This window comes from Dromaius novaehollandiae, chromosome 3 (assembly GCF_036370855.1).
Source record: "Dromaius novaehollandiae isolate bDroNov1 chromosome 3, bDroNov1.hap1, whole genome shotgun sequence".
NCBI classification, from domain to species: Eukaryota; Metazoa; Chordata; class Aves; order Casuariiformes; family Dromaiidae; genus Dromaius; species Dromaius novaehollandiae.
The window spans coordinates 16,331,165-16,346,071 of record NC_088100.1 but is presented as its reverse complement, the minus strand read 5'-3'; the positions used below and the strand labels follow the sequence as shown (position 1 = coordinate 16,346,071).

The window sequence follows — 14,907 nt, the reverse complement described above, 5'->3', positions numbered from 1 at the left end:
AGAAGAATGTAATGAATTTGTTCACCAAACTGTAATTTAAAGGGGAAGCATTTTGCTTCAATGTAAAAAGAGTCTGAAATTTGATATAAAACTAAATAATCTAAACAGAATAGCAAGAATTTCTGAGTAACAGGCATAAACCAAAACACTTCTCATATATTATTTTTTAATTTTATATCCTCAAACAGGGCTGTCCAGCACTGTGATGTCTGTTCTTTTCCTAAGCTGCTCTTTAAATAAAAGTGACCAGTAAGCAGACATAGACCGTTATCATTACATACAAAGGACAGTAAATCACTTTGCTTAACTGATTGCTTGCAATGCAAAGCAGGATATATTTTTTAAAAGCCCCCCTGATGATTAAAGGCAAATATTTCATGTCATGATTTTTAATATAAAAATAGCTGAATAAAAATAAGCTCATGGAGGTGTGTAATAGCTTTAGTTCAATGCAGATTCTCAGTCATTTCAAAGCTGGCTACAAGACAGTGCCTATTATTGACATTTTTAGAGCATTTTGTTTGATCTGCATCCACATAGTAATACAGGTAATACCAGCTCTACCTTTGCTATTTCTCTAACATTCTCAGATTACCTGAAATGCCAAACACCTCTATACCACAGGCCTGATTTTAAATGATAACTTCATCTTGTGTGATGGATTATTCAACTGTTTTTCAAGTACATAATACTCCTGCAAGTCTGAGAACTCAGTTCATCAAGAAAATCCTGAAACAGTTACTATTTTGAAGTAAGTTCAAGTTTTCTTCTTTTAGAGTTGTTTTTGAGAAGCTTAATATAGTTTAATTATATTAACAGATTTACACTTTTAAAATTAGAATTATGTATTTTTTCATATTTTCCAGACAGAGTTTTGTGATTTTATGTACTACTAGGTACCAGCTTCTTCTCTCATGACTGAATTACACAGAGGGCAACATGATTTAAAATTAAGCATTAGTGATGTTGTTGTTTTAAAATATCACTAAGGGTAACTGGAGTGAATACAATAAACCAGTTTGTCCAAATATATTATGAAAAGAACTCAAACTAACTTGCGACAGAAGCAAAACAGATGAAATTATATTGGATAAGAATTACTATTAGTCAAATATAAACATACTTCTTGTAAGAATGAATTAAGAAGCAATTTTATGCCTGCAAATAAACCCTAACGTCAAAGAAATATGCTCTAGGTAAAAATCTGAATTAATGAAGTGGATTTAACACCTCGAGTATGCAATATGCAGGGGCATGAAAGAGCCAAGATTCTGTATTGGTGTGATCAGTACAAATGCATATTCCCTTGAGAATCTCTTACTTAGTTCTGACAAGTTGATAAGTACAAAAGCTTTAAAAACTGAGTTTTACTATTTTTGTATATAACTGGGTATGGTGGGTAGGTGTATGTTCCCGGGAAGTTGCTCCATCTCTGATAATCTGACAAGTACACTGTTCAGGAACTTTTAATTTTTTTGAACTTTCTTTCTACGCAACAAAAAGTGACACTGTCAAAACTATGTCTTCCCTCCAAAGGCATTAACACGGCAGTGATTCAGACAGTGTGAATAAAAACCACTGGGGCTGAAGCACTGCAAGCTTCGCTTTAGGGTGCAAAACCAAAATCGTCCCTGTGCATACAGATCCGGAGTTTACCTACACTATGCCAAGGTGAACACAACCTGTGGCTAATCCTTTACACTAACACAGCATCTGACAATTCCTGTTTTTATAAGATAACGAAGAAGGGCAATTTCGGGGCCAAAGCCCTCAGTTTTTAAGTCTAGCGTTGCCCGTCCCTGACCCTGAAGTTTTCTCCCATCAGGAGAGCTCTGGGTAGGCCACAGCCGGCTGCACAGAGCGAGACAACCCGGCAGATGCAGGGAAGAAACCTCGCCACCTTTCTCTCTCTCTCACGCTCACACACACACACACACACTTCCGTGTGGCCGGCGCTCCCTGCACGGCGGACGGAGGCAGCCATGGAGGCAAGGCCGGCAGCGGCGGCGGGAAAGGCCTGCGCCGGCGCCCAGGAGCGCGGAGGGCCGCGAGCGCCGCCCGGCCTCCCCCGCCCAGGCCGCAGGCGCCCGGGCCGCTCCACCACGGCGCCCTCCGGGCCAGCAGGGCCGCGCCGGGCCAGGCCGCGCTGCGCGGCGCCGGCTCCTCGCCCCTCCCCGCGCCGGGGCGCGGTCCCGCCACGCCGCGGGTTCCCCATTCCGGGCTGGCCGCGGTCGCGCAGCGCAGCGCAGCACCATGGCGCCGGTGCTGCTGGACCTGGCCAACTGGAGCACCTGGGCGGTGTGCGCCGTGATCAAGCTGCCGCAGCTGGCGGCGGTGCTGGCGGCCAGGTCGGCGCGAGGCGTCAGCGTGGGCAGCCTCGTGCTGGAGCTGATCGGGTAAGGCAGCGGCCGAGGGGCGGGGGGAGCAGAGCGGAGCACACAGCAGCCACCGCGCCGCCTTCCCCTCCGCTGCGGGCGCCCGGCGTAGCCGCGCACGCAGCACGGGGCGAGTGGCGGGAGCAGCCGTTGGGGTGTGGCCGCGGGGGGCGCAGCGTCCCCTCAGCGCGGCTCCCCTCAGCGTTTGGTGGAGCTCTCTGCTCCAGTCCCTTCCTACCTGTGGTCACCCATAAAAACGTGTGCTCACTGGAGCGGCTGTGTAGAGGGGTAGGCAGTCCCCAGTTGAGCAGTCCTTGTTCTGTGAGATTTTTGAACTGCTCCTTTTTGTAACTCATGATTAATCCGTGTAACCACGTGCTTGCACTGCTGTCACCCTCTTCTGAGCTGGCTGACCACTTTGTACTCCTGTCATGTGCAGGTGCTGCATCGTCTCTTTATTGGGCATATCAAATCTTTGGAGCAGAAACTTCTCATTTTAAAGCAGGTCTGCACTGTCAGTTAAGGCAAAACTACTTTTTAAACTTGCTGGATGCCAATCCGTGTCACCCATGTAGCTAGAGAGAACACCTACTGTTGGATTTAAGCCATATGCTTAGGTGATTAAATGATCTGTGCCACGTTGTGCAGGTGATTGAACCAGTTAGACAGGCTTCTCTCACCCTGATGAGTAAAATTTAGTCATTCTGTAAGAAAACTGCAAACTGTAATTCTCACAAGATCTCACAATCTCACAAGATTTTTCAGTCAAACTGTAATAATCTTACATTGGCTAGAGTTACTAAATCTTGCTTAGGTAGGATTGCGTGGAATGGGAAATAAGCTGAGAAACTGAGCTATGTGGGTGTACATGCAAATAGGAGCACAGGAGGAAAAACACCTTGAAAAGCATTGTGTTTGCTGAACCAAATCATGCAGGTTGCTGGATGATCCAACTGGATAATTATCAGTTCTCTGAACCAATCTAAAAATGGACTTTTTTTGTTCAGAAAAATCACCTTACAAAAATGGCCTGTTCTTTCTGAATGGGTCCATTCCTTTTTTTTTTGTTAGGGGCCACAATTGTTGCCTGAGACTGCAGAGCCTTAGGTACTTAACAGTCCAGTCTTACCTGTCTGTACATAATTGCACAGAATCCCTATTGATTTCCTGTGGTAACTGTTCACATACATGCATGCATATATTTCTTTACAGCATTGAATCCTTTACCATTAAGAGTAAATGCTGCTGCTTATTACTGTTATTTACTCCCTACACTTAATATGCCTAAGTGAACTGAATTCGGGCTAAAGCAGAGAATTTTGACAAAGGGGATGACTGACCCTGCAGTACCAGACAAAAAGCAGCAGTAGCATTTTAAAATTATTCATGTGTGTTGGTGTGTATGAAAAAGGCTTTATGAGTGCTTCAGACGAGCATGGAGAAGCCATAAATACTGCCTCACCATCTGCTGATAACCACAGCATTGTAGGTTCTGCACCTGCTCTGTGTTTGAGACGAAACTGTTTTGACAGAGTTTCAAAGAGGCTTTTTTGAGACATTTACTGGGACTCTTATTTCTATTTAGTGGGACTATTTCTCCTGCAAACTTTAAAGATGTGACTGTAGATTAAAGATACATTGGGTCCAGCTGCAGGGATTTTTTGATCTAATGGTACAAATTAGAACGGTTCTGCTGTGAGAATTCAGCAACCTGATGGACAAGTGACACAGAGGAGTGGTGCTGATGGCAAGGAGTGTAATTTGACCCTGCTGCAAGAAATAAGATTTCTAGGAAGTTCTAGAGAGAATTAAGATCTTTAATTTCTGAATACTTTCAAAGCCAATTTCCCACAAGGCAGGCAATTCCTTATGCCATCCTTCTACAGGGGAAATGAGCAGTTCTTCCACACCTAGAGCTATGTGCTATGAGTCCTTTTTGTTTTCTGTGCAAACTCTGCAGCTTGGGAATTTCTGTCTGTTTCCATGGACTTGTATGAAAGTTTAGGCTCAGACAGGTAAAGAAAATGTGATAAAAGTTTGATACCTTTTGAATGTTACTATAGCAGAAAAAAAGAAGAATTGCCATTCTTTGGTACAGTTAAACACACAGTCAGTTTGGTATAGCTACATTGGGCAATGTTATAGCAGTGTATTCTGGGTGGCTTAGAGGATGTTTTCTACTCCTGTAAAAACTTGTTTAATTTATAGACAGAATTGCATACATAACCAGAGAAATCAGAGCTATTCCAGAGGTACCAAAGAAGATTGCGAAGAGAAGATAACTCCTAGATCTGGAAGCCTTTATTTCTTTCTTGTCAGTTGTAATTGATAAAATGATGCCTTTAAGACTCTGCCACAAAGATCTTCATGAGAAATGTGGGCAGCTCTCAGCATTTTATTCAAATTGAGAGCAACAGAAATAGACTGAATGCCCCTGAATCATCAGGGCTAGCACTTTGTATTCATATTTGTTTGATCAGTTTGACAGCAGGACCTGTACCTGCCTGAAGCCTTTTGGCACAACCAAAAGCTATTTTAAAAGGAGAAAAGGAAGTTTTCAAGGAGCTGTCCTGTCCCTTTGTGCAGTGACACTGTTTTGTGTGTTTCTGTTCAGCTTCCTTGTGTTTCTGAAGTACCAGATTTATTATGGTTACCCTCTGCAGACTTACCTGGAATATCCTATCATCATTGCACAAGGTAATATTTTTAAGCCAGTTTAAGCCAGTAATAATTGTAAGCCAGGGCTCATTCAACAGTCCAAGGATGTACGTGTGTACACAGTACTCCACTATAGTAATGTGAATCCACTGACCAGTTCTACTTGGGCTTGGGGTGGGTGAAGGGAAAATGAACATCTCAAATATAATTGAATTCCTCCTGTATGTTTCGTGAAAATAGATGGTCAGGTAGAGGAGAAAGATCTAATTAATTCCCCACCACCACCACCGCCTGCAGTGGGGCTTCAGTATAAGCTCCTTCTTTATCCATGAATTCTTTATCCAGTGAGTCCAAGTGGGAGAGAAACCTTATAAATGCTCCAAACTGGGAAAAGCCTCATTTTGGTGCTTGCAGTGTATTGGACATCAGTCAAATTTGAGAGACAAACCTGTAAGAAACCAGCTGCCGTAGGCATGGTGCTCAGTGGAGTTACTTCCTTCGGTCTGGAATTCTATTTGGGCCCTTTATCTCCCTTCTGTAACAAGCAATCTTTTATTTATTTCAGATGTCATTCTCTTTTTGTTTATTCTGCATTTCAGTGGAAACACGAAACAAGCTTTGCTCTACGCAGTCATGTATCCTTTCAGATCTGGCAATATCTGTTTATGTAGCTTTTTTGGTAGTTCTTTGCATAGCTATGTCATTATTTGTTTTGTAGTGCCATTGCAAATTATATTCAGCCATTCCTTACTGCCGTATTCACATGCTGATTCCTTTTATCATAGTATCTAACTATGTTCTGGGAGACCAACAACAGATGAGGAGTAAGACCAACTCTTAATTTACATCCTTGCTAGAAATGCAGCTTGGAAATGATGAAGCATCTTACTTTGACTCCTACCCATGCAGTTTATACTTGCTATGATGAACAGAGTAGCTGTTTTTTAAAACAATAGAATTTGGGCTTAAATCTCAGGCCTTATGCTTTGGAGCAGTTCTCGAGAAACTCAACATGCCGTTCAACCAAAGACAGTGTGAAGAATAGGAGCATTTACTATTTCACCCAGTGCTTAATTTGTTTTATCCAGATTGTATGGTCTGTGTCTAAAGTTTCAATAAGATTATTTCCAGATGTTAGAAAAAACTAATTTCCCAGCCAGTTTTGAGAGCTTGAGTACCCTACAATTTTCAGTGCTGTGAAACTTAACATTACTTAAGATTTGTGGGGGGGTGGTACATGCTGACACTGCAGAAGTGGATATTAGACCTGGCCATGGTAAGTGTTACTTGACTACTCGAAATTATGTCCATGTATGAAATCATTCTTTCTGATATCATTCTTTCTTATATTTGTCCTTGAAAGAATTCATCATTTAGGTTAGCTTTCAGAACAGCCAACTAGTTTTCAAATACAGCTATTTCTCTCACTTCTGTGTGAAGCTTGAAAACATAACACTTGCAACACAGACTCTGCAAAAAAACCTGCATGTTCTGAGGTATAATTATGTTAACTGTAGCAAGTTGAGAGTGTTAAAATTGCTGGCATGACCTTGTCACTGTATAGTGTTAAAACTAGCAGTGGTTTAAGATAATGAAAAAGGAGATACTAGTCTTTTTAGGCCTAATTCCATAGTCCCCATTAATAAATCTTTAACATGAGAGGAAAAGAAGAGAGCATCAGTCAAAGTATTTGAAATGGAGAGCATTAAATATTTCACAAGATCTTTTTTCCCTTTAGTCATAGAATTTTGTAAGAAAAATATCATCTGATAATGTCCTATGTAGTATTAAAGATAGTCTTTGCCCTTTTTATGAGAAGAGAGAAAGTTAATTGAGATGAATTGGAGTTTCTACTGAAAAAGATTATACAAATGGGAATAAAAGCTTCTAAGCTTAATACTGATCCTTACTTGTAGGGGAAATCCAGGCATGGTACAAAGTCCCATGAGGACATCCTCTCCGTTCTCTACCCACTGCCTTTGCAAAATCTCCCTTAAAAGGATGACAGGTTGAATAGTTCTTTTCCCTTCATTTTTTCCCCACTAATTGGACTCATTTTACACACATTCTTGTCAATTTTCTCATTCTTTTATTGTTTTGTTTGCCAGACAGAATGGTAACAGATGGTATGAATCAACCTTTCTGTTTAGACTAGATCAGTCTCATTTCAGCTAACTTCTGTAAACAGTTTTATGTAGTAGGTTGGGGGGAATTATTACTTTGCACCTCTTATTGTAGTTGCTTCTATCAAGTCTTTGCCAGTTGTTTGCTCTTTGAACTTCTTTCTGAGCAGTACCTCAGAACTCAGTCACTGGTTTCTGGCAACTTTAATTTTTTGCCTCACAGTTCCTTAATAGGGAGCTGTAATGCTTGGGTTACAAAAAATTGAAAAAGTGTTTTTTCTATTTTAAATGAAAAAGCTATTCCTAATTTTTAGTAAAGTGCATCCTAACAATTAACAATGAGCTGAACACTCAGATAATAAAATGGTGGAAACAGAGGTTCTTTCTCTCTTTTTATATGCTTTGCAGAATTTGTGCACGTTAATCAGTGCAGCAAGTAAGCTTGCTCAGCTGCGGTGTCTCTGGCAGACAAAAGATTCTGGACAAGTGAGCGCCTTGACCTGGAGCATGTCTGCATATACCTGTGCAAGTAAGCTATGGGCAACTTGGTGCAAAGCACTGAGTTTTCATTTTATAAAACCATTTCTGCTCCAAATGCCTGTGTCAGTAGGTCTTTACTAAACCATAGATAAAAATCGTGCCTAATGTAGTTTTCCATACAGACTACTGAGCCCACTGCTAAACAGGGCAGTGGCCTCAGTGACAAAGGACACACAAAAGGCAGAGGTACTCAATGCCTTCTCCTCAGCCTTTGCTGATAAGACCAGCCCTTGGGAATCTCAAGCCCCTAAGACCCGAGGGGAAGCCTGGAGCAATGAAGACTTACCTCCATGGTGGAAGATCAGGTTAGCGAACACTTAAGCAAACTGGGCATACACAAGTCCATGGGTTCACAGGATTCACCCGTGAGTGCTGAGGGAGCTGGCTACTGTCATTGAAAGGCCACTCTCCATCATCTTTGAAAGGTCTTGGTGATCCGGAGAGATTCCCAAGGATTGGAAGAGAGCAAATGTCACTTCTGTCTTCAAGAACGGCAATAAGGATGATCCAAGGAACCATAGGCTGGACAGCTTCGCCTCAATCCCTGGGAAGGTGGTGGAATAAATAACCCTGGATACTATTTCTAGAAAAGTGAAGGACAGGAAGGCGATCAGGAGTAGTCAGCATGCATTTGCGAAAGGGAAATTGTGCTTAACCGACCTGATAGCCTTCTATGATGAGAAGACTGGCTTGGTGGATGAGGGGAGAGCAGTGGATGTTATCTTGATATTAGTAAGGTTCTCGACACTGTCCCTCCCATAACATCCTCATAGACAAGCTGATGAACTACAGGCTAGATAAGTGGACTGTGAGGTAGATTGAAAACTGGCTGAACTGCCAGGCCCAAAGGGTTGTGATCAGTGGCACAAAGTCCAGCTGGAGGCCAGTCACTAGTGGTGTTCCCTGGGGTCAATACCAGGTCCAATATTGTTTAATAAGTTTATTAATGACCTGGATGATGGAACCAAATGCACCCTCAGCAAGTTTGCAGATGATACAAAACTGGGAGGAGTGGCTGATACACCAGACTGCTGTGCTGCCATTCAGAGGGCCCTCAACAGGCTGGAGGAATGGGCAGAGAGGAACCTCATGAAGTTCAATAAAGGGCAGTGCTGAGTCTTCCACCTGGGGAGAAATAACCCCATGCCCCAGTGCAGCTTGAGGGCTGACCTGCTGGAAAGCAGTATTGTGCAGAAGACCTGGCGGCTCTGGTGGACACCAAGTTGAGCCAGCAATATGCCTTTGTGGCAAAGATGACCAATGGTGTCCCAGGCTGCATTAGGCAGAGCATTGCCAGCAGGTTGAGGGAGGTGATCCTTCCCCTTTACTCAGCCCTGGTGGAGTGCTATGTCCAGTGCTGGGCTCCCTAGTACAAGGAAGACATGGACGTACTGGAGCAAGTCCAACAAAGAGCCACGAAGATGATGAAGGAACTGAAGCATCTGTCATACGAGGAGAGGCTGAGAGAGCTGGGGTTGTTCAGCCTGAAGTAAACAAGGCTCAGGGGGGATCTTATCAATGTGTATAAATACCTGATAGGAGGGAGTAAAGAAGATGGAGCCAGACTCTTCTCAGTGGTGCCCAGTAACAGGATAGGAGGCAACGGACACAAATTGAAATACAGGAAATTCCATCTGAACATAAGACAACAATTCTTCACCATGAGGGTGACTGAGCACTGGAACAGGCTGCCCAGAGAGGCTGTGGAGTCTCCATCCTTGGATATTCAAAACCTGATGGCAAACAGTCCTGGGCAACCTGTTGTAGCCAACCCTGCTTGAACAGGGGGTTGGACGAGCTGATCTCAAGAGGTTGCTTCCAACCTCAACTGTTCTGTGGTTCTGTGAGCCTAAGACACTGCCTAGTCTCTTGAAATCAAGTTTTACCTTTGCCATCAGCTCAATATTTGACTTAGGTTCCTTTGACCATTATTGCATGTTGTCCAATCAAGATGAAAAAATTGAGAGTGCCTTTATGAAGAAAAGATCTCAACATTCTATGATTGAATAAAATTATCAATGATCCAGCATGAAAAGGTACTAATTTTTTTAGTTATGTAGACAGACATTGCTGATTCTGAAAAGCATCTGCTAACAAATACATGCCTAACGTTAAATACCTTTAACTTTATGACTGTGTGTGTAAATACTTTGCTCAACAGGGTGAATTTAAGAATGTATTGAGAGCAGTAGTTTGTGCAGTTCGTGTATGTGTTTGGTTAATTACCTGGTGGTCAGCATGAACGCTTCTACAGCTCTTCAGCAGAAGTGCCCTTGTGTTTACAATACTTGTTTAAAACATTCTCAAATAAAGTGTATTGCTGTTGGATCGATTCCTCTGAGAAACAAATGTTTTTAAGTCAATAATTAGAAGTTGTGCTATGTCAGCTGAACAATAGTAATAATCTTTGTAAATGATTTTAGTCTGCCAGAAATATGAAAACATAACATTTAGATATCATTTGTTGTGTGTAGGGAAGCTGATTTCCTCATATTTGGAGAAGCGCAACAGCATGCATGTGAACATTTACAATTGACGATGCTAAGTCACGGCAACTTGATTGCGCCTGTAGCCTAGTATCAACTACTGAAGGAGGGACTGAACAGAAAGAGCAGTAAACACTCACCACATCCTACCCATTGAAATATATATATATATATATATATATATATATATATATATAAAAATATAAATTCTAACTATATCAGTGATTCTTTTGTTAATTAAAAAAATACCCTTAATACAGTGTCACTCAGGTTTGAGAGCTTGGACTCAGGCTAGAATACTGAAGAGCTGACATACTAAAAATAGGTATGTTTATATAAGGTATATTTTCATGCAAGATTATCCTACATTGCAAAATAGATACTTCATCATTTTCTTAAAACATAAACATGTCATATCTAGTCCACTAATCACAATTCCTTCAATTTACAGCAAGAATAATTACAACTTTAATGACTACGAATGATCTTATAGGTGAGTAAAGTATGAAGTGTCTTTCTAAGATAACAGCTGCCAAGGTAGTAACTGTTTTATAAAGCAGTTTCTGTTCTCAGAAGAACAAATTATGAAACAAGATTTAATACAGCGAGGGAAGAGGTTACTGCTAAAAAAAGTAGCACAGGAGTACAAATGAGTAAGACACCTGAGGAGGACAAAAGAAGAAAATCTGCTTAAGCTTGTCATATGTTGATACAGTGGTTCAGAAGCCATAATTTCTTTTAAAAAGGAGAAAGCACTACAAGATTTACTGAATTAGGAAAATACCAGAATAAAGTGTTAATTTTTCTTATATTTCAATACACTAATAAATCCATTTAGTAAATTAAAATACAATAATCTTAATACATCTATAATAAGTGAGTAGTAGCTTTTCCAATAATAAGTGGTTCCTTTCTTCAATCTAGGGTTTGTACATTAAAAAAATCTTCTATAAAACTGTTTAAAAGTCAGCTAGTATAAATAGTTTTAGGTAGGGCATTTAGAAATAAGTTTATAGTGGGGTGAAAGTGATAGAGCAGGCTAGTAGAAAACTCACTCAAAACTGACTTAAAACATATAATTAGCAGACAATTTCATTACAAAGCAAAGCTATTTAACAGCTTCTTACCATCCTATGAAAAAGAGTGATCCTGACAAAACTGATGGAGGTAAGGAGTGCAGCAGATTTTTCAATATATGGTTCAAAATCATGATTTAGTGGATGTAAGGACAGTAACAAAATCACATTGTACTTATCTGGTGGATTTTTGTTCTAGTTCAAGACTGATATTTCAGCAGAAGTATCATTTGAATGATTTTTTTTAAAGCAGTCCTCTGCAGCACAAAAAGGCTCTAGTTTTACAAGCATTTAAGATGGTTCTTTCACTGGAAAAGGAAGTCCCTTTTTCAATTGCTCATTTCCGTTCCCATGCTTGCTGCTTTCTCTCACCAGGATACGAGCTTGTATTCAGTTAACTGGAACACCAAAAAAATGGCAAAGCATACACAGAAATTTAATCCAGGTCAGTTACTGAGTCCAGTTCACACACAGCTGCATGCTTGTGCTGATAAGAAGGGAGAAAATGCTGTCTAAAAGTGCCAGGGAACCTGAAACCCTTGAAAGTAAAATATTATAGCACAGTATACTTTGAAACATGAAAGAGATGGTAGCAAACACTGATACAGCAGCATTAGAGGAAAATGATTCTAGTCAACTTCTAAAACTTAACACTTTTATCATACTCATCTTGGTTGCTAAAACTGTCAAAGATCACTTCTGAAAGGAAGTTCTGTGTACATTTCTGTGAATGCTCCATTTGCCAAATGGATATTAGATATATTTATACTACAAATTGCAGTCTCACAGGTAGAGATACTGTGCTTATTTTGGTTTTAAAAAATTCTGAAAGTTAATCACGATAGTGAGCAAACAGTACTTTTTACAGAGTTGTCAGATTTTCTCTCATTAAAATCTGACAGTATAAAATATTTCCTGAAGTCAGAGCTTAACAGATGGTATTATAGACTAATCCTTCTATTATGAATAACACATGCAAGTATAAAGGATGTGAGTTGCAACTCTGAGTTTCGTGTTGGGTGTAAATATAAATTTAAATGACACTCCTCAAACTTGTGCTACTCTGCAGGTTTTGTACCAAAAGAATTAAAGATACTGTGGTGTATTATTTTCAGCTGTCACCCAGGAAATGCTAAATGCTCTTTTCTGCTATGTACTTCTCCACTGTTTCTCTCTTCTTAAGCAAAATGTGCACACTGAATTTACTCTGAGAACTTCTGGGTTCCTGAACATAGTAATTTAAATCAGTTAGTTGCAGTGAGTTGTGGAATGGGAACCAGCCAATTTGTACACTGGCAAAAGTTTACAAAACAATTTATCGTCTGAAAATGACAGCAGTCTGGGGGGGTTTTTTGTATTTATGCTTACAAGGTGTTTTTTTTTCCCTTTTAGTTCTCATCCGTTTCATAATCATGCTCATTCTCAATATCTGGGTCACAGGCACAATCCTGCATTACAGGAAAACTAAAAAGACTGATTAGAAGACACCCATCAGCACACAACATAGTTACCATTAGAAAAACTGGAACAATTAAGCTTAAACAACAAAACAGGGTTTGAGGAAGCTCGCTCTCTTGAGCTTGTCTAGTATTTTTCCCTAAACATACTTCGTACAGTCATGCTTATTTTCTGTTAGAAATAATTCTAATAAGATACTTCATTTAAGCAGCATTTTTTTATTGGTCATTTAAGACAAGTTTCACTGATATCACATTTTCTCTGGGATTTTTTACTAAATGAAGAAAGTATTTTGTATTTAGATTTTTATATATTTTCATACCACTTCAGTACTTTCTGCTTACACATAGGCAGTTTTCTTCAATTATACACGAGCAATTTTGCACCAACATATTAACTCATCTTTCTGCATCTGCTATAAGTTTCAAAAATAACAGTAGATGTTTGTCTTTTTCTTGCAAGCAACTCATTAATTAGACATTAACTATCAGTATTTTAGGATAAAGAAAATCTGAATCAAGGCTCAATTCAGAATAAGGTTCTAAATGTGTTTTATTAAGTCACAGATCCAGTTGGGATTGCAGCACTTACACGCGACACTTAAATACTATAATTTATACAGCTGATACAGGATACCCACAGTCACTTTTTTTCAATAAGTCCAGTTTTTATTAGGATAAAAGCCAAAACTCAAATATGACTTCCTCTTTTTCAACACTGCAACTTGAACTCTCATACTTGAACTCTCAAACATACTGTCTTGGGAATAGCAGAGACTAGAATGTATAGAAATGGATGAGACTAGTAGAGTTAGAAATTGCGTTCAAGCAGAAGTTCCTGAACTGATGCCCAGAGTTTCCAAATGTAGTTCGTCCTGACAGTGACCCGGTAACGTGCAGTTTGAGGCACCAAAGCAAACTTATCTCAAATGTTTTTTTTGATGACATTATTCTGTGCTTTGTTAGTTTTTAGGCTTTCTGTGCTGAGGAATGCAAAGACTGCACCTGATTTTTGCTGAGGACATTCTAATCAGTTTGCACTAGGTATATTTAAAAAAGGGAAAGGATATTCTTTAGTAACTATTAAAGGGGGATTTTGCTTTTGGAAGTAATACATTTCCAACCGGTAGTTATAGGTGGTAGTCATAGGGCTTGCCCTCATTTCTCATCACTACATTCTCCAAATGGAGAAAATATGCCTTTTCAAAATAGTTTTTCTAGTATTATTGTTGATATGGCATGTTGAAATGAAGGCACCCTTGATCCTGGCACCCTTGAAAAGCATGGGAAGACTCTATTGATTGCATTTGAGGCAGGTTTTCTTTCTAACATGTCATAAATCATTGGACACTTGTGGAACAGTGGGATCTGCAAAAGCAGACCTTTCTGCCAGGGCACACTCCCTGGGACATAAGTCTAGTCATGCAGTCAGACAGAGACCTTCAGTATCAGAAAACATAGCTGCCTTGCAAACCTTGATTTTGGAGTGGTGGGAAGGGGTGTCTGTGGATATGTGATTCCATGTATCTGAAATCATGCAGAGCAAGTTAAAAGATGGGGATTTGTTTTTCCAGTGCTCCAGTGAAATGTATAAACGTTCAGAAGTGTCTGTGTTGGTTGAGAAACTATTTGTAAACATTCTGTTACTGATGTTGTTATAACTGTGTATAACTGAATATCTTATGTATGTGGTTTAAATACTTTGGTGGCATGTGATATATTTTTCAGGTCATATTAATAAAGGATATTCTTAATGATCGATCAATGTCATTCTTACAGTGAATTTTCATTCCATTTTTTTTTTCTTATTCCCATATATGGAGAGAAAACTGCATATTCATTACAGGACATTAATGGGCAGCTTTAATCTTAATATTTGAAGCATCATGTCATATATTAACCTCTACAATGCTAAAGAGCTCCAACATATCTTAAAGGAAAAAAAAAGCACTTACTTCTCATCCATATTTTTCTTTGAATTAAAGCTTCTTCTTGATAGAGATCATCATGCTAGAGAAACATTTGTTTAAAGTCAAAACCCTGTCTGTTATGGATGTCTTTCATACTCCTGAGTGATGGTGCAGCAAAATCAAGACATTCCATCATTCTCGGTTTGAAGATCAGCACTTCAAGTTGGGTTTTTCTTCATCAGAAAATACTGAAAATCCATTTTTAAAAGTCCTTTACAGGTT

General features: G+C 39.8%; 1 protein-coding gene across 2 annotated transcripts; it reads left to right on the top strand.

Annotated features, from left to right (window-relative positions):
* Positions 1-1,949: 1,949 nt before the first annotated feature.
* On the top strand, positions 1,950-14,476 carry SLC66A3 (solute carrier family 66 member 3). Of its 2 annotated transcripts, none has more exons than XM_064508459.1 (7): positions 1,950-2,396; positions 4,990-5,072; positions 5,633-5,668; positions 6,252-6,309; positions 7,565-7,685; positions 10,634-10,675; positions 12,651-14,476. In XM_064508459.1, the coding sequence occupies exons 1-7, from the start codon at positions 1,983-1,985 to the stop codon at positions 12,737-12,739; spliced, it is 843 nt and encodes a 280-aa protein (XP_064364529.1). In that variant the 5' UTR covers positions 1,950-1,982; the 3' UTR covers positions 12,740-14,476. The 2 variants fall into 2 exon arrangements, with proteins under 2 accessions (XP_064364529.1, XP_025952981.1); XM_026097196.2 differs by having other exon boundaries at positions 2,120-2,396; positions 5,599-5,668.
* The last annotated feature ends 431 nt before the right edge of the window (positions 14,477-14,907 follow it).

What these genes read in the sequence shown, in the direction of transcription:
- SLC66A3 (XM_064508459.1), top strand. Translation starts at nt 1,983, where the DNA reads ATGGAGGCAAGGCCGGCAGCGGCGGCGGGAAAGGCCTGCGCCGGCGCC. An exon ending in TCCTATCATCATTGCACAAG is followed by an intron (nt 5,073 to 5,632) that starts GTAATATTTTTA and finishes TCTGCATTTCAG; the next exon opens with TGGAAACACGAAACAAGCTT. An exon ending in GACTACGAATGATCTTATAG is followed by an intron (nt 10,676 to 12,650) that starts GTGAGTAAAGTA and finishes TTTCCCTTTTAG; the next exon opens with TTCTCATCCGTTTCATAATC.